The 20,065-nt window shown below is 39.8% G+C and overlaps 1 protein-coding gene across 1 annotated transcript in view; it reads right to left on the minus strand.

Moving 5' to 3' along the window:
* PDE7B (phosphodiesterase 7B) overlaps positions 1–16,250 on the minus strand; it is a 180,076-nt gene extending 163,826 nt beyond the window's left edge. The window contains exons 1-2 of the mRNA XM_082481808.1: positions 16,080–16,250; positions 15,814–15,928 (exon numbers count right to left, since the gene is read on the minus strand). Of these exons, the coding sequence (XP_082337934.1) occupies positions 15,814–15,834 (21 nt within the window). The 5' untranslated portion in view covers positions 15,835–15,928; positions 16,080–16,250. The remainder of the gene's footprint in view (positions 1–15,813; positions 15,929–16,079) is intronic.
* Positions 16,251–20,065: the final 3,815 nt, after the last annotated feature.

Here is a 20,065-nt window from a genome sequence, read left to right on the forward strand (position 1 = left end):
GATGAACTTCCTCACCTTAAAGACAATGAAGCAAATGAAGCAAGGCAAAAACGCTCTCTGCAGAACCCAGATACTACAGGGGAGCACTGCAGCTTTGAAATAGATGGCTCCTGTGGACCGGTCTTGTAGCCAGCTGCTGCTAACTGCCACGTGGCCGTCTGACGTTTGTATTCGAATTAAGAGAAAAAATGTTCCCGAATAGCTATGGGAAACGCTAATTTGACATGATTATGGTGTATACAGAAAACCAAAGTTAACAAAATATTATGGATACATCTGATTTCGTCAGCTGTTTTTAATCTGTACTTGAAAATCAGCGCTTTAGGCTTCCTACATGTTGTACTAGAAAAGGATGTTATGACGGAATCACGGAGTTTTCAGAGTTGGAAGGGACCTCCAGAGATCATCTAGTCCAACTCCCCTGCCTCCCCTAAAGCAGGATTGCCTACAGCACATTACTCAGGACTGCATCCAGGCGGGTCTTGAAAATCTCCGGAGAAGGGGACTCCACAACCTCCCTGGGCAGCCTGTGCCAGTGCTCTGTCACCCTGTTATGGATCAGTAATTTTTTTCTTGTAGTATTGAAGCTGTGCCTAGCTATACTCGTTATTACAAGAGTTCTCCTCGGTTCATTCATGTAATAATTCCCATTTGCATTCCAAATTATCTTTCTGCTCTAAGTAACAAATCCATGTAAAAAGATTTGATAAGAAGATCTCTAAGTAGGTCTGGAAGGCTAGCCCAGCTCGTCATAATATTGACTTGTGTATATATATATTTAAATGAAAGTATTTTTGTATTAATGTACTTGCTCTAAAGCTTTATTTCTTACACATAGTTTCATACAATTTTTAGAAAACCTTGTATTTTAGGGAACAAACTGCTTCCTAGGTACTGTCATGAAATGAGAGGAGCATATTTTTTTTCCTCATTTAAAATAGATAAAATTAAGATTGTGTTATGTGACTTTCTACATATTAGTAGTAAGGATCAATACGGAAAGATCAAGTACAAGTTAAAGTCTACTGAATTTGTACTAAGATGATTCACCAGTGCGGTCTGACTTAATGGCATCCCTTCAGTTTTTCTGTATTCACCCTTGGCATTTGATTTATTGATTCCTTTCTTAATCCTTATTTTAGTGAATGTTAAGTATTCTTCAATTGACCATCATAACTCACTAGTTCGGGACCTGCCTCATCAGGAAAAAAAACACCTTCTCTCAATAATATTAGGTAGACAGTAGTAATAAAGAGCAGTGGTATACCCTGTATATCAGACGACCTCAGTCACCCTTTTCACGGACAGAACAGTCCCCAGGGATAGCCGGCAAGGGCTAACAAAGGCCACCCATGGCACCACTGGGCATCTTTGGTGACTTGTTACCTACACTGTGAGGCACACCCAGGCAGACTTCTCATGGTCTCAAGGTGAGCAAATCGGGGGGCACACTTGGTTCACAAACAGCCTTCAGAAGCCTGTGAAAGACACAGCTAAACAGGTCTGCAGACTAAACTTCCAGCAGGCAGAAGTACAATCAGAGCTTCACTATAAAAAAATGAAATTGTGGAAACTGCGTTGCCTTCCTTCTTCTTTTTTTTTTTTTTTGAAACACATATATATACATATACTTATTCTGTGTATTTGTTGCTTTTTGATAGTCTATTTCTCTTTATGAAGAATGACAAGTTTTGCTGTGAAAAAAAAAAGCTACAGCTTGTCTGCTTTTGGAACAGACAGTGAGAGTAACTTCTGGGCTCAAATCAGTCTCTTAAGGTAGTAGAACAGCAAAGGCCTGGAAAAGTCTGAGAAGACAAATATCCAAATCTTACTGAGCCTTTAGGTAGTTTCCTATCAGTTAAACTGTTTCCTAGCATTTAAACTCTTCTGTGTCATACTGCATTTTTTTATCAAGACTTCCTACATCGTAGGCTGATATTACAAGAATAACGCACAGGTACTATTTCAACAGGGCTGGTATGAGTGGAGGTAGAAGAATAGGGGAAATCAAGAATGAGACAGACCGCAAAGGCTGGAGGCCTCATGCAGTGTTTGTTGTCAAACGCTAATAGTCGAGTTTGATGTTTCTGAGAGTGATGTAAAACACGGGGTAACTTTTGCCCGTTCCTTACTCTGGAATTCCCGTGTACCGAATGCCACCGAGGCAGAGCAGCTTCCCTGGGAGGGCTGCCAGCGCTGGGAGTACAGCTTGCTGAAATTCACTTGGTGCCAAGAAGATGCAAAGGGCGATCGCTTAAAGGGAAAGACGCCATCAGAGGATTTAGCACGAGCGCAAAAAGACTGCAGCAGCAGCGAGAGGGGAATGTAGGTATTTCACATGACAGATAGGCGACAATTGCAAAGGGACTGCTGCAGTTTCTAGAACTTATTTCGTTAGTTGCAATAATTTCAGGTGCCTGTAGGCAAATTCATTTTAAATTCGTACCGATTTCTTCAGAAAGACTAAGAAGCTGGAATCTAGACAGAGGTGTAGCCTGATTTACTGATGTGCAAGTGACAAGAAGATGAGATAATTTTGCCAAACTTATTTATTTATGAATGAACGTTTGTTGCGAGATATGGCGAAGGCTATGTAACTGCAGTGTTAAACTTATTTATTATATTAGAATAAAAGATAGCAAGGGAAGACATTAAGAATGAGGCAGATCCCACAAAGACTTGAACTGTTAGGTGGTTTGGTTCTTCAAAATAAAATTCACTAGAGATCAGTTGCCAGAATATTAACATAGAACTTACATAAAACACATAAACCAGCAAGGCCAGTTGATAAAACAGGAGAGCAGGATTTTTCATGTTATCAGACTCAGATGTAAACCGAATACAGAAACTGGAAACAATACTACTTTCTTTACGTGACATATCCAATCCTCTTCCATACATGCACTATTACCACAAAACCAAGCAGACTTCTCTTTGCATGTATAAGAAGGGAATTTGATTTATATCTCCTAAGTTTTCTGTACCGTGCAGATTTCAGGACCCCTTGACAGGTTAAACATCCAGCTGTAGATCAGACCTCTCACCTTGTGCATTTCTGTTGGATCCTATTTTTTTTTCATATCTGTATTTAATAACTCACAAAAAATTAAAAATTAGATTTTTTCTACTGTTATAGAATTCAGAAGCATATAAAAATATTTCAAATCCACACATATATTCTGTCTTTTTTCCAAAACAACCATTGAATAAATATTTTATAGAATTTCTAAAAAATTGATGATAATTGAGTAATCGATTGCTGGTACTCTGAACTGTTATTGTCAAGACCTGCAGAGACATTGGAATTGACTCAGTGTTCAAATACTCCTACATGCAAAACTATTCACAGGATTAAATACACATCTAAAACATTCAGGATATTTAAAATCACCATTATCCATATGAAAAAGAATTTGTGGCTGTATTATTGTTGTATTATTATTGTTTTAGAATAAATTCTCAAAGAGTGTGAGAATGGTCAAGATATTCACACATAATGAGATGTCACAGGGTGAACCAGTGAAGTTAATAAACGTTCTGGAGTAAATAAGTAATGACCCTCATTTCTTCTTGTTTCTAAAGGTCAAATCTTTAAGTTTCCAACACTCTTCTCAGCTTTTTTCTATTTTATTTCTTATCCTCAAGACTGTGTACTTTCCAATACTGCATAAACTAGGACTATAGTATCTGTTATATATGACTTGTTGTCTCAATTATTCTCTTTTAAATACGTGATGATTTCTTTGAAAAAAAAAATCAAAAGAAATATATCTTGCACTTGGAAAGGGAAATGTTGAGGAATATGATAATCCTCAGTTTCTTAGCAGCTCATTTTGAAATTTTGCAGAGATGTCTCCTATCCAAACAATCTTTATCCTGATGCTGGAGACAGCCTTTATGTCACCAGAATCCTGTGGTCAACCATCGTAAAGAAATCTGTGTAAAGCTGGACCCAAGCCCCCAAGTACCATTGATGTTGAACAGACTAAATATTTCTATGGGCAGCCAGTCTAGAAATACCGGAGGCCAAAAGATCAAGACTTGATGGCAACAAGGAGAAACAGTGACGAAATACTTAGTATCAGCAATTCTATAGTCGGTGTGGGATGGTGGAAGGGACATTATTGCAGACGTTTAAGATAGCAAGATACAGCGCAGTTTTCCCCTGTTGTTCTCTGTATCCACCCTTTCCCATTTCTTCCTCCTCCACCCTTTCACTCACTATCTGCCCACGCTCCGCCCGCACAATGCGAAGCAGAGCTGGGGATTTGGGGTCAGAGACGACAAATTCTATTAGGGAAATTCTGGTTGGAGCCACACGGCCTTGGACATGGCCAGGGATGCTGAGGAAAGGCGCGCCGTCAGCAGAGCAACGGGATCAGCTGATTTAGCAGTCTTTGCTGTGGGGGTGCCTATAAGGAACATAGCTGCAGGGTATGTAAAGTTTCCAGCCCTGCCTGCCGAAACCAGTCTGTGCTTTGTGTTCAGCAGGAGGCGGGTCCAGTTTGCAGTCAGTGTGCATATGGTAGGTGAACTGAACCCTTAATTTTTATCATTTAAAAAAAAATGAATCAAATATAGATGCTTGAAGTCATTGTATCCTCAGTTTAGGAAGAACTCCAGATCCCTAAGATACAGAGCAATTTTCTATAACAAACTATTTTTTTTTACTAAAGGGCAAATTTCCATAGTAGAAGACTCAGTCAACATAAACTGCTTGTACAAATGTTTGCTTGTTCTGCAGTCAAATAACTAGATTCATACACAGAGAACAAAAGACCTGAATATTATATTTAAACACTAAATAATTTCTAAGGTGATGAAAAATAATTTTATGACTTAGAAAATCTGGAGTGACAAAAGCTTGAATCTCCAACTTTTAAAAGATACATATGCACAGATAGAGAAGCCATTTCGAAAAAGTAACCTTTAATACGTTTATGTTTCCTGAGTTTCTATCTGTGGGGAACAGAGAAGTTTTACTTAAATGAGCCTTACTGATCTGACTAATGCGTTACATACAGCATTTTCATCCGCTGCTGGTACTGAAACACATTTTGCAACATAGAGCAATAGCCTTAAATAATCTCTTAGCTCAATACAATTTTTCCTAGGTTAGCATTTCATTTGCTATGAGTCTGAACATGATATCGTGTTCCTATCTGGGATCCAAAATCTCTCAGACCATCTCTGCTTGCCTTTCTCCCTTTCACTCTGTTATCAATCATAATCAGAAATGTTTCTGATGTTTTGTGATGGCCGAGGATATACCTTCCCCTTACGCCTGCCTAAGGTCTGCCTAAAGATGGTGCATCGACTTTCTGTGATGATCTGCTCAGAGTTCAGAAGGACAATGTAGTTGTAATGGTCCACAATCAGAAAACAAAAGATTCTCTTTCCTTTGATATTTCACTTTTTTTGAAATTAGTTAGTTATAAAATTCTTTATCCATAAACGTAGTAATAAGATAAGTTAGCTTTCTAGTCTTTGGCTTTCTACTCTCTGAAGTAAAAAGGAGAATTTAAAAAAAAAGTGAGAAAAGAAAAAAATTTGGAAGTTTTCAGATGTAGCGAACAGCTGCTGTGAATGCAATATAAAATATGGACAGGAGAGTAAATATTGCATTAAGCAAAAGCTCAAGGGTTTAAGGAAAAAGAAAACACATATGCTTATGAGTTCGAGAAAATGATTTTATATTTCTGAACAGTGGTGGATGTAAAATGTTTGCCCCAGCATGCATCCTCCAGTTCTTCTACAGAGTAGCGGGTGGGCTGAAGGTAACTCTGCCTCTCCTAGCAAACTGCAAATAGCATTAATTTTATTTTTAATAGAAATTAGTATTACAATAAAACTATAATCAGTAACTGTTTGTCTATTTCTAGTATTACAATGTCCAACCCCTTTGAAAACTCGGCCTACTCTTTTGTTGGAGTCTACTGTAGCATGGCTGATGTGACATATTTGACATTGTGATTTAAAAAAATTCTCTGTAAAGCCTCTCTTAAAAAACCCTAACTTTTTCTTTATTCACAAACATGTTCAGAAACATTCTCTTTCTAAATCATACTTTTCATTAATGTATCCTCTTATACCAGACTCTCCTAGAACAGTGGATGCCATGGTATGTGTGAAGCATGAAAAATGTCTTATTATGTCTTATACCACACACGATAATGTCACAACTTACGTTGACTCAATCTCATATCTGCCTGGGCTGAGACCAAGGCCATTCCCTCTTACGTGACTGACTTTGCAGTGAGTTCCTCTTCCAGCCCGGAGGGACTGCAGGGACACTGCCTGAGGTTCAAGGGCAAGATGCAGAGGAACATTAATTAGTAAATCACCTGTGTGCTCAGCAGGTACTTGACTCTGAAAGGCAGTGAGGACAATTTAAGGGACCAGCTGAAAATTACACCACCACTGGTGGATTTTGTAGAAATATCTAGTGGTGGACTGACTCTTCATAAAAGCTTTTCTGATCTCTTTGTTGCTGAAATCTACAGGTATCCTATACCGCAGAACCACCCTGTCACGCTCTACCATGCAGCTTATTTGTTGCCAGCACAGGCAAATGTGTAGGGTGTCGAATGTGAGGGTAGAATATGTTAAATCTCATCTCCCAACAGGAACCGCAAGAGCAACTGTGTTGACAGTGTTAGTCTATTTGACTTTTTAATGTAAATTAGCTAAAACAATTTTTTTCTCTCTGCTGCACTCAAGTGGCACTTGTCTGCAGAATTCAGTGGCATCACAACTGAGATCCCAGTTTGCCACAGAGGCTGACTTACAACAGTGACTTTATAAATTAATTATTGTCTCCTATATTTGCAACGTGGACAAGAACTCCCTGGTTTGTTCAAAGACATTAGATTTGCTCGTGTTGAACTTAATAAAGTGTAAAACAGTTTAGGTAATGAAGAAGTTGTTAACATCAGATTGTGACTAATTTTCTGCCTGCTACTAGGAGAAACAGCATTAGTTCCCCTGCCAGAACCTATAAATCAGTGTGGTGAAAAGGTAATTTTTAGACAAGTGTTCAGAGGAGGAAACGAGGATCACAGAGTGAAAAAGGAGAAATGCCCCTTTAATAGAATCTTTCAGAAAATGTCTCTAGAAATTGAGTCGCTCAGAGGCTTTTGAAGTTCTCCTAAAATCAGAGCTGAAGAAGGTCAACTGTCAAAGTACTGTCAACAGATGACAATTAAAAGGTGGCTACATAGCACTGAGACCTCTCTGCTAATTTTTTCCATTTTAAACGTGTGCACCTTTTGAAACTTTTTCAGCGAATAGCTTGTTTATTTGCAAGCAAATTTTCATCAGTAATCATAAAAAGCTGCACAGATTGACATTAATGCTTTTTGCTTTACTCTTTTATGAAATGTGAAATAATTTTTACTAATACTTAGAAAGCAACAGAAGTCAGGTTAGGCTTGTTCACATTAGTGGTGATTAAAAGTTAAAAAAGGATTAGCCAAGTGATGCTTTGCATGTTTTTAAACTAAATTGTGAATATCAATTTAAAGATTCTAATATAGTGAGACCAAGCTGCAGTCATGTATTAGGAGATCCAGATGAATGTGAGGTGCCCCCCTCCGCCAAGAGGCTTTCTGACCATCTGACATGTTCAAAACACCATAATCCTCCCTTTCTCACATTATTGGATTTAAAATAATGCTTGCTATGGTGTTTAAGCAAAAAAGAAAAAAACAAACAGAATCCCATACTCCTTTACTCTGCTAGAGAAGCTCCCTAAGGGGAAGGATGAGAAGAATAATACATCTGTGGTGCATGTGCAAGATCCTTTTTAAAGCAAGTGTGTTTCACAGCTGAAAAACTGCAACCACTACAAGAAATTCTTAACACGAAGAAATAATCTCTTCAGCACTATGTAATTATCACATAAACTAAGCATGGAGTGCAGTTATTTTTTTCACTTATTTCCAAAATAAGAAGCAAGGGTAGTATGAGGCCTATTGGGAGGAGGGGGAGAGGAGGATTGACGAAAGATTTGGAAACTCAAGGCTTCGGTGACCTTTGAGCTTTCAATTCTGGCGCTATCAAATAAAAAAGGTCTAAGCAGACTTTTCAAAATGGTCACCGGATTGGAACTAGGTTTTCAGTCACCTCTGCCCGTTAGCAGGCACCCAAAGCAAGCAACTGGGTCTCTGGGCCCCTCAGTCCTCACAAGCAAGTTGGGAATCCTGTAGCAGCAGTGAGATTTTTTTTTTCCCTCAAAATACACCTGGGCTTTCCTCTTAAAATCAACAATTCGTTGGAACAAAAGCTGTTCTGGAGGAGGTACTCATGAGGACAAAACACCCATAAGAAAGGCTTTTCAAGTTCAGAACAGAACTCCTGGAGCTGCAGGTGGAGATCTGCCTGAAATAACCTTTGTGTGCCACTTCAGCAGTGGGGAAGCTCTGGTTTCACGCCGGGGCTCAGCGTGGGGCTCTGTCCCCCCAGGCCCCGTGGAGACAGAGTTCAACCCTTGGGGGACACTGCACTGGTAATCCGCCCGAGGAGAGCCAATACAAGCAGAGAAGGAACTTGAATGTTATTGTCCCATACCCTCTTGAGAGCACTAACCACAGGCTGTTGGCGACTTCCGTCTGAGGTAGAACGGGAAAACATTTCCCAGGCAAGCTCTCCTGCACCGCAATTTTTCAGAGCCGGCCATTTCGTTTAGAGACTAAAGTGAATGCGAACTTTTTTGAAAGCTTGACCAATTCTATCAGCTTCGATGATGATATATTGCGCGAACTTCATTCAACATCCTCATGTTGCACTGGTTTTTGTTACCATACTATTACCAAAGTTATATTTTGGTAGTGGATATTATTATTATAGATATAGTTTTGTAGTTCAAAGAGACAGGATGTTACAGCCTTACTACACAAAAAATATCTTGTGATACAGTGCAGTACATGTTGGTCCCTAAACAAAATTACTATTTCCCTGTTATTCCTCAGCTTTTAAAATTATTACTTACATAGCTGTGTCATTGAAGTAGATCATGGTCTATACTGAAAATAAGTGAGATCTGCCTCCTCTGTATTACAAATATATACACTTCTACAGATCCTAGCACATAAGCTAAAAATTAACTGTGAGGTTGTGATTTCAAATAAAATCTGGTATTTTTTTTTTTTTTTCGGTGAGAAAGGGGAGGAGAGAAGGGAGGTTTGAGGGTGGTGGAAGGGAAAGAATGCATTGCAGCTTCTGTGGAGCCATCAAAAACAGCCCAATGGTTCCACAATGCTGAGGAAGTTGTGGAAAACCGGTATGAAACAAGTAGGGTGAAATGCTAATAAGCTTAAAATTTGACCTAACTGGTGAAGAGAAGGAGTGCTTATACAACCTGAAAGCTCAGTGGGTCTGATCTTTCACAGATATAAATTGATGGAGTCCTATTAATCTCAGTGGAACCATGCCATTTTACACTCTCACACAACGATCCAATTTTGAGTCTTCTTTTTATCTTTCAGTTGTTCTGCTTTTTAAAGCGGTCCTAAAAAACAAAGCAACTGTGCACCTGAGGAATTTGCTTGGTGAGGAAATACATTCCAGTTTTATCTTTCTAGCTGGCACTTACAGTTTGTTCAAGAAAATGAAGCTTTTTTTAAATAACAGCATTTTAGAATTTGGAAAATAGACTTCCAGTATAGTAGTTCTCTCCCTCCAGTAGATTATTTTCCCCTTTATTTGCTATTGTAAGGGCATTTTCAGGTGGGTTTTTTACTAACAGTGTCCTCGGATCTGCTAAAGCAGAAAGCAACTCGCTGTCCTCCCAAGCCTTGAACAGGCAAAGCTCTCCTCTCCTCTCCTTTGCTGACGTGTGCAAGTTCTCCTTTATTAATCAGGACTAATTATTGTTTTCCTGGCTGTCTTACAGTCTTCTAATGACCATATTGATTAAACTGGAGATACACTGCCTAATTAAATTTATGATGGCCGTTCTGATGCCACTTGAACATTGTTATTAATAGACACTCAGATATTACAGCAGTGTGCGAAAAAGAAATGCCTATGAACAAGGAAAACAGGGCCATGTCGTGTCTTAGCATTTGAAACAGAAAGGTTGTCAGTTAACGCAAAGCCAGAAGTGTGCTTTCTCCATGAAGACCGCGTGCATCTGCTTTCATCTCTGTCCGGGTGTCTATGTGAGGCCTTCTCCTCCCTCCCAGCAGCCTGGTACGCAGCAAGCCCTCATTCTACCGAACCTTCACAGAGGTTTAAAGCCAAGCCTAAGTGGCAAGTTGAGGGAAAGGCAAAACCGAACCTCACGTTGCCCGTATTTAGTGCACTTCAGTGTGCAGCCGCGTACATGGGGGAAGCTCACCCCACTGCTACACCCTCTGTTTCTTATGGAAACTGGTGCTGTTCTGCAGAAATATTAAGCAGATGCTGTCCTCTGGGGCTGCCTAACCAGAGGTCCTAGTTCTCATTCTATACCAGGATCCTCATGCATAAAGGGGAAAATAGCTAGGCCTTTTGGGTGATGGCTGAATGTTTGGTAGTACTAAGTATTTTTATTTTTATTTATATTTATTATAAAGTACTAAGGCATTTCAGTAGCAGTATGCGTTCATTTCTAAAGCACAGCAACCACCTGGGAATCGTCATCTCTCTTTCCAAGGGATGGGTCCGTGCACATTAATGGTAGCTCTGCCACCACATATCAGGACAAGCCCCAGAGCTTAGCCGGTCTTCACAAGGACTGCAGGAAGTGTGCATTGGGAAAAAGGTTGGGTAAAAGGAAAGAAAGGGAATAAGAATGTGAGAGTATGGACCCTTTCTTTCAGAAGGAATAAAGGGTAATTTCCAAAAGCAATAGAAGGGATTAGACGGTAGCTCAGTATCATCCTCCCAGAGTTCTCTAGTTGAAGCTGAGGTTTCTTAATTTCACTTTTACAGATGTATATTTCTCTGAGCCATCTCCGAGTTGCTGCATATTAAGTCAAAACATGCCTACCTCCCGCTTTTTCCTTGGAAAGGTAATGATCATCCTTTCCAAAACATCTTTCCTGCATTCGGATACGTTAGTATCATAGTCTCTGCTATGAAAAACCATGTAGAGAGTTGCCTACAGGTCCTGAGAGGAATTGCCCCACATGTGTGTTTTTCTGCCTCCATGACAACTAGCTCAACTTAGTTTGACGCGAGATTCTGTGCTCTACTTTCAAAAATCTTATACTGCCGGCATAAACACACACCATAGTCAGATATTAGTTGGTGAGGTTTCTCATACCAGAAATTTTTGTGGGTAACTACTATAAACCTACCAGCTACAGAAGAAAAATACCTCTGCAACTATCTTCCTCTAAATATTTGTTTCTTATTTTTAAAATAACCAACTCAAAGAGAAGTAAATTTTGCCGTCTGGGTCTGCATGCAATTCTTCTTTAGCTAAACTATAACAAATTTGTCTCTGTGTGTGACTGGGAGAACCCTAACTGCTCATTCCCACCTATTAAGAGGGAGAGATCATCAGCTATGTTTATCCGTCCAGGCAAACTGGATGTCTTATTTGGCTGGATAGTAAGCTAGCAGAAGCATATCATATACCACCATAAGACTATGTGGCTTAAATAAGTAGCTAAACTGAGTTCTCATCCATCCTCACTCACAGCTCCCACTGGGAGGGAGAACGGAATAAGAAAATCAGACTAAATAGAGCTCTTTCATTAGTTTAATTTCTATAGTTCAACACTGTCTACATGATAAAATCATAGCTATAGATTTTACACTTTCTAAGAACAGAAAAAATGAAAAATGTGTATCAAAATTACAGCATCAATGGATTGCAGATACCACACAATTAAATGTGTGCAAAAGAAATGCTTAAATCATTTGGCCGTTTTTTTTTTTAAGAATTATGTCTGCCCCAAACTTTTCACTTACCGCTTTGCCACTGATGTCTGGCTTCTGGAACTGCTCTCTCTTCTATCGGATCTGGCTCTGATTTGTTAATTTTCTACTTTAAAACTGAAGGCTTTAAAACAGATAGCTATCACTAGCCCAGATCTGAGCACTGTCAATCATAGTCTGTTACAGGAAAACAGAAATTATAAGTTCAGAGCTTCAAATACTGTTTTCTAACACAATTTTCTTGGAATGGTACTGTAGTAAGAATAATAGTAAAAATAAAATTTAAAAGTGCTCTAAACAATTTTCAGGAAGATTCAGAAGAATTCTTTTCACTAAAAAAATATTTCAGAAGTTGACTTTGAATTCTAAATGCCTATAAATTAGTAACATAAATTGTCTTAAATGCAACAAACACATTCTACCTCTCTAGTATTTACACAAAGCTAATACTTCAGACCTGCCAAATTTCTACTACTATCAAAAGACGCATTATTTGATTTCCACTCATTTACTGTGAAACCGCAGAAAAAGTTTACCAGCTGCCCCCATCTGATTGCATATATGATGCCCAGCTTTGTGACCCAGCTCTTCAGCTACTTTTGTTCGTCTTTAGCTGCCTAAATTGATGCACCTTATGTTGGCCAGAGACAAGAAAAAGCATCAGAACTTCTGAAGTGCTTTCGGACACTTAGGCTGCACGGCTGTGTGTCCCAGTGCCCCCAGGGTATAAACTCGAAACAACGTCAGTTCCACATCCCGAAGCTTGTGACTGAAAAGTGTAATTTTCATATTAGATGTAAAGCCAATGTTTCACTGAAAGGGAAAAAACTGATGTCCCTGCAAGGGTAAGCCCGTTTTCTGGCTGAGGAACAAGAAAAATGAATGCTATAATTCCAACATAGAGAGTCCCATCTTCCACCCAATATGGATGTGGGAGGAGAAATACTGAGCCATCATTTCATTACAAAACACTTAATTTTGCTCTGGCAGCTGGTAGGACCCCAGCTGTCCCTTTCACTTTCACCCTGTGACAAACACATGGAGCGCTGTTGTAATTTCAAGCACAAAAATGAGGAAAAGATGAACAATAGTGAGCTGCTAAGAATGCTCATTTTCATGGGATGTCTTCCTGGCTGCCTCAAATGACTTGTTTCTCTTTTATCCCAACTGCATCAAGAGCTTTTGGCCATATATCGAGCTTGATTTCAGGACAGATTAGGTCTTAAATATTTCTTATTATTAAATAAAGAGGTGTCAAGTTTTAGTCTATTGACAGTAGCGGTTTGGTTTGTAGCTGGCATTTCTGCTTCATACAGCTCCTATAAAAGAAATTACCCGTACAAGAGAAGTTTTTTCCCTATGAGACTGAAAAATTACAAGGAAACATATATATGTCATAAAATATTAATTTTCAAACTGTTTCTCATTAAAATATGCTTTAACTATTGGTAGGAGAACCACGGGGCGAGTGAAAAGGAATTACATATGATTGAATGTCTCAATTATACTTCACAATAACAATGAAGACACTGGAAAATCAGTCTGCTTCAATGACCTACCTAGAGGTCTGGTAAGGGCAAGCAGAGGGCTGGGTTTCAGAAGGGAAAAAGCACATAAACAGGGAGGAAGGGGAGGAAACAGCTGCTGTTATAATGGCGTATTTATATACTAGTTTACAGAGTTAAACATTTCACAATTTTAAAAAGCGATCTGCAATACATTGGGTCGATTCAGCAGAGTATGCCTTACTCTGCTGGAATCACTAGAACTTCACTGGTGACAACTCTTATCCACCCTACAGAAATAAACTCAGAATAAGCAGCCATTCATATCACATGAAACTTCTGCAGTCCAGAGGGTTTTTTGATATGATGTGACTGCAAATGTCGGTAAACTTTTCATCCACTGCAGAGAGGCCAACCTTAAATTGTATTTTGTTCTCGATGCTGAATAGAGAATGTTGAGGGAAAGCATTGCAGACCAACTTTCCCTACTAAAGTAGAAAACCAGTGTCATTTCCTCAGCTGAAGTCCACTTAGCATATTTACTATTAGTATCACCATTAGCAGTTGCTACAAAACACAGATACAGCAAAATGTAGATTACAGAGCTTAAAAACTCAGCTTCTCTAAAAAAATGTTTATCAAAAGAAGTGAACGATTCTAGGAATTCTAGGAAATTATTATAAACAAATGTCTTACAGATTGTCCTTTGCAAACTCGGTTATCTACATGTAGTTACAGGGTTGTTCCTTACAGAACAGGCTATAGTCCCTACAGACCGAGGCTTCACCTTAGTCAAATTTACTAATTAATCATCTAACAAAAACTATGTTCGCCTTTCTAAACTTGGGGCTAGAGAAGCAGTGCTTTAGTTTTGGAAAACAGCTGGCAGTTCATGTGGGAAGACTTTGGGGAGGGCTGGGGAGGGCAGAATGGCACGCAGATCACAGAGTAACAGTTCAGCGAACGAAGCTTGACTTTGGCTTGTCTGACGACATGAAAAAAATCAAGTATCTCCAAAGAGACGGGGCACTAAAGAGTTTATCTGTGACAAGCCTCTTTGTATCTGCAGTCATCAGTGAAGATACAGCAAAGGAAATGGAGGAGCTGCAGTTATGCATTCGCAATACACAAAGTCCTTGTTTTCCCACTAGGCACTGCAGACTAGCAATTGTCCATTCACAGCACATAGCACATCCTCTGCATTTCAGAGCTAATATTTTTGCAGTCCTTCAGCTAGCACGCTTCAGCCTGGTGTAGTGAATTTTTGTAACCCTTTGAGGTGCCTTGCGTGAGGTAGGTGTGCTCAAGTTCTCTTCCTTGTCACACGAATTGTTTTTTCCAGGCATCGTTTTTAAAGTTAAAATAGAAGATTTTCAAATTGTAGAGGGTTTTTATCGACAGCAACATCTCAAACAGAGCTGTAAAAAGTCTCATTTCACAAACTGGGAAAACATGAAGATTGCCAGTCAATACTATACCTGTATATTAATGCAATTAACAACAGAAATCGGCTGTGTTGGCTGAAATTATTTTCATGACCACTCACACACACGCATACACACACACGAGCTCTGACAAGTGGCTCCTCCTCTTCTGTTTTAGAATCACACTCCTGAAAACAATGTTAGTTTTATGCCAGCAGTTGCTTTCGTTTCCTGCAGCACACACTGTTCACTGTAATGCTGCAATACTCATTCAAGTCAGATCACTAGCTCAAATATGAATTGAACCTATATGCCATCAAACAGACTTCAACTTCCAAGAAAATTTCTACTTTTCTCTGTTTCAGTAGCAAAAGCTATCCGAAAATTGGTGGTGATATGAGACAATCAGCTCCCTCCCTTCCCACTGAGGATCTGCTTGTAAGTTGAAGTGCAGGCTGCTTCTTAATTTTGAACTTCTGAACCCAGATCAAGTAAGGCAATCTTAGCATGGAGTTAGAAAAAATGATGTGGTACATGCACTCCTAAAAATGAGGCTGATATTGTTTTCTGCTTGATCTGTTTATTTCCAACTCTTTCTCTCTCTGCTCTACCTCTCAGACGAACTCGCAGCCCCCTCAGGATAAGAACGAGTTTCTGATTTCTTCTCCCTTCATCTAAGCCAGCCAAGTCCCAGGTCTCCTCTCCTTACACAGAGCAGTAGGAAAAGACATAGAAAAAGCAATCACGCTTTCCTCAGTGGGGTCAGAAAGGACTACAATAACAGATTCTTTCTGCAATCCTCTTTCGCCATCAAAGGGTTAAATCAACATAAGTTAAAATTTTCATCTAGTTTGAATAAAGAGAAAAAGGGAGGAAATTCAAAAACCGGTTGCTGTAGTAACAATCACGAATAAAAATCTTTTCCAGCAAATAATAGTATTATCTCCCTCTCCCCCTCACAATTTTAGTTCCCCTTCAAAAATAATCATGCTGCCTCTTAGATTTGCTGTACATACCTCAACCATTAAACAAGACATTTAACCATAGTGGCAGTTCTGTGACCTTTGAATGCCGTGAAATCTCTAAGCGGTGCAGCTTGTTCATGAAGACTTGTACTGCAGAATCCAGTAACTGCATCCAGGATTAGGAATAGAATTAAGTAACAACAGCAAACAAATATAAAAATAAAACTGAAAACCAAAAAAAAAAAAAAAAGGAAAAAGAAAAGGAAAAAAAGAAAAGAAAACCTCCCCAAGTCCCCCAACCCAGCCAATAAAACCACCTTAAGAAGCGAAAAGGCTCGGGAAGAGAGTGCACTTTTCTGCCAGGGTAAGGGCTGGGGTAGAGCTGAGCTTGCTGCAGTCTGGCTGCCTGTGTCAGCCAGCCGAAGGCCGTGCAGGGCTGGGAGGTGCTGTCAACCGCCACGGGCGCGGGAGAGCGGACCAATCCGCGCCCGCACGCTCAGCTCCGTGGAGCGAAGCCTTTTCTGTTTATGTTTCCTCATTTCAGGAGTGACGTCAAAGGGTTTAGTTTTTCCTCCGCATGTGCTATTAATTTTAAACGGCTACTGTGGGAAGAATGTGGCAGTGATTTAGGCAGGCTCCCCTGCTCGAAAGAAACCAGAGTCATATTTTATCAGTCCTGGGTTTAGCTTAGGAATATTTTATAATGAGAGGTACCGAAATGATCCAAAATACCCTCACAAAATGGGGAAAGGCTATAAGTACGCTTATATATATGTATATATTGAAGTGTTCTTAAATATGCCAAATATGTTTCCTAGCGAGAGCTGTTATCTCTATGGGTTGTGGTGCAAAATCAGACCCGAGCCTGCCCTTGCCCTGAAGTAAATCAGGAACTGCTTCTCTAAATTCAGTGGTGTCACGCCAGTGTAAACCTGGCAAAAGAGATAAGACTGAGACTACTGTACACATCCCTTTATCAGTCAGCACTAGCTACACTGCAAATTAGCAAACTTTTTTCATTCCCGTGTCAGTCACCGATGCAGTCACCCTTAAGGTCTGCTGCTATGGGCAAACACCCATTCCACCAGCGGGTTGCAGCCCAGCCGTGCTCGCCTATGAGCTCTGCTGTGGACCACCACACAGGCTTTTATTTCATACTAAAGTCCACGTCAAAAGGCGAGAGGCGGTGGCAAAACCTGCCTTCCTGTAGCACCGCATCTTTGTCAACAGAGAAGCTATGCAGGCGAAGCTTCAAAAAACAAGGAACGTACGTCAAGGTCAATTAGCATGGGCAACAGAGGCCGCAACAGCACAAGATAATTGATAGGAGGTCAGTTGACAACGATAACTGTTTATTTATCTTCATCATTTTAATTTTATTGATTTGCTCTTCTAGGGATTCCTCTCAAAGAGACTGGTTTATGAGGCACAGTTCATTCCTAAAAAGCCTTAACAGTCTAACATTTAATTTTAAAACACATATAAGTGCTTTTGGAAGTGGATAGGCTTACAGCTCTTGAGAAAGAAATTTCTCAACGATCCACGGAACAGGTACAAAAATAGTAGAAGTAATAGGAGCTTCCCCATGACCACCAATTGATGCTACCGTAATGTTACTCCAGAGAGGCCAAAATAGTTAATGACTTTTTTCTCGCTGAAAAGTCTGCCTGTGCTATCACTGCTAACGTAATCAGCTTCAGCGACAAATGTAAGGAGTTATGTTGCTGTAAACGCTGGCATAATGTATTAAAAAGTATTAAATAACTTAGAGATTTACAAAATCAATTAGAGCTCATTAAGTTCATCCGACTGTACTTAGAGAACTGTATGAAGCAATCTGGAATAGGAATATTATTTGTAGTACACAGGAAATCATCATGTTAATCTTCACTCAGCATTGGTGAGGGGGCAGCTGAGTATTGCACACTGGGAATTGCGCTTCAGAGACCAGTTTTGGGAATGTCAGTTCAAAACGATATGTGTTCCAGTGAGAATGATCTGGAGTCTGTGAAGAAAGGCTGAGATTGACGTTGTTTAGTCCAAATAAGGGGAGTTGATAAGAATTAACTATATTAAAAAATAAACAATACTAGAGTTTATTCTTTGGCCTGGAGACATTATCTGGCCTTTAAACTCTCTTACAGCCGTCGTGACGACATAGCTGCATCTGAGCTGGTAATAAGTCTCAAACTCTGTTTGGGAAGCAATTAGGGCAATGCTCAAATTCTGTGAGGGCTCGTTCTAGCAACGTGACATTGTAGATAACCAAGGTCCACCTTTGGGCCTGTGCTCTGGCTCTCTTTTTTTTACCAGTATAGATATAGGCAGCTTGCAAAGAAGAAGGGAATAAATTTTTCTCTGTATTCATTGTGGCTGGAACAAGTAAACTGCAGCAGAGGGAAGTTGTTTGACATACAAAGAACTAAAGGTAGGAGAGTGAAGCGCTGAAACAGATCATCTGTGATAGTCTGCAGTGTCCTATTACTGGCTATTTTTAAAGGTATGGGTAGGCAACCGTCATTCATGAGCAGTTTTGATATAGGTGATTCTACTTTGGAGTATAAAGGTAAGACCATATTCCAATCCATTTTTTTTTTTCCATTTTCTGCATTTCAGCATTGATCTTATTAATAGTATGACAGTGTGTTTCATGAATTAGAGTCTTGGTACATTCAAGTTCTGCACAAAGTCTTAGACAGGTATTGTCTCACTCCTAAAGAAGCTACTTCAGCCAATGGGAATCGTGTGGCCCTCTGACAATAAGTGGTCACTGTAGTTTTTGTGACGTAGATGCTTCTTGGGTGAAAAGATGGAAAGGCCTAGAAGCACTTATGACTGCAGTTTGTACTTAGACAAAGATAACCTCAAATGAGCACGTGCATGTAAGGCTAGGAAAGAGAACGCATGGCTCTGCAGAGTGTTACAAGGAAGACCTTGGTTTCCTCAGCATAATCATGTGCCTCCATGATGGATGGGAAGGACTGCTGAGAAGAAATGCGCTCCACCTAACAAAAAAGAAGGAAAAGCTTTAGCATAGATTTGCTAAAAGATCCTGTCAGGTTGGTGTCATGAGTGTCCAAATAAATGTGACCCACAGTGGCCTAGACAAAAAAGCTGAAATAATGAAAACTGTGATTCTTTAAAAATGTTATTGGAGGAAGAAGAAGAAGAAAGCAAACCAACGGGAGTTCAGCCTAGATGTTCCCATACGGATGTAAAATATATTGAAAATAGTAGAAGGAACTGGAAGGCTTAATGCAAGATCAAAATTACAACTTAATTGACGTAACAGAAACTTGGTATGGCACAGTCACGGGAATATGTGACTGGAATACTAATACTGAAGAGCACAGCTTGTTCAGGAACAACAGGAGGGAAAAAGGTGAAGGAGATTATGCTGCATATCTCACTCATGTTCAGAATGCAGCAGGAAACATGTATTGAAAGTCTGAATGATAATACAAAGGAAAATAATATAGGCATTGTTGGGGGAATCTGCTGCAGATCTGGGCAGATTGAGTGGATGAATCTTGTTAGCAATTGGCAGGATTGTCTGAAGCACAGAACTTGGCCATAATGGGAGATTTTAATCATGCAGCTCTTGGAAATCTCTTGCACATGATAGAATGGCAGGCACTGTTCATGGACAGGCAAGAAGATGCCTCCTTCCTAAAGTACCTTCCACTTTCTTCCCACCTCTTTATCTCTACCCTGGCCATCTTTAGGAAGGGCTCCAGCACGGGACCACATATTGCTCTTCATATTGCTGTCAATGACATCTGAGGCAGTATAGTAGTTTTAGAGTATGGGAATAAGGAGTGGAAAAAGATGTCTCCTTTTCAAGCTGCTGCCACTGCTGAGTGAGTTCATGCCTGACTCTTCCTTTCCACATCCCTCAGCTCCCCCTGAAATTGCTCTGAAATGCAGGGTTGTAGATGTTTCAGTAATTCCCAAAGGTATTGTTACTTTTCTTTAGGGCGGGAACATGTAAGTCTGAGGATGCTGAAGATTCTGTGATGAAACTTGTCCTTTGCTAAGTCTGTGGCAGCTTTCTTTGTTGGGGGACAATAAAGGTGAAGAACTAGTGCAGAGGCTCAGTCTTCTGTAATGATGAAAAGAAAGGAAGGAGAGGGTGTACAACCACAGTCAAAGAAGCATAGTGGCAAGGAAGTTTATGCTTGTCCTACCCCAGAACAACAGATGTACTACTCTTGCAGGTGAGTTTGTATGTTACACTGGATATATTGCTGTTGGGAAACTATTTAAGGCAGATTTCTCTAGGCTGAATCATGTTAAATAGCTG

The sequence above is a fragment of the Vanellus vanellus genome (genome assembly GCF_965231255.1).
Source record: "Vanellus vanellus genome assembly, chromosome: 3".
Classification (NCBI taxonomy): domain Eukaryota; kingdom Metazoa; phylum Chordata; class Aves; order Charadriiformes; family Charadriidae; genus Vanellus; species Vanellus vanellus.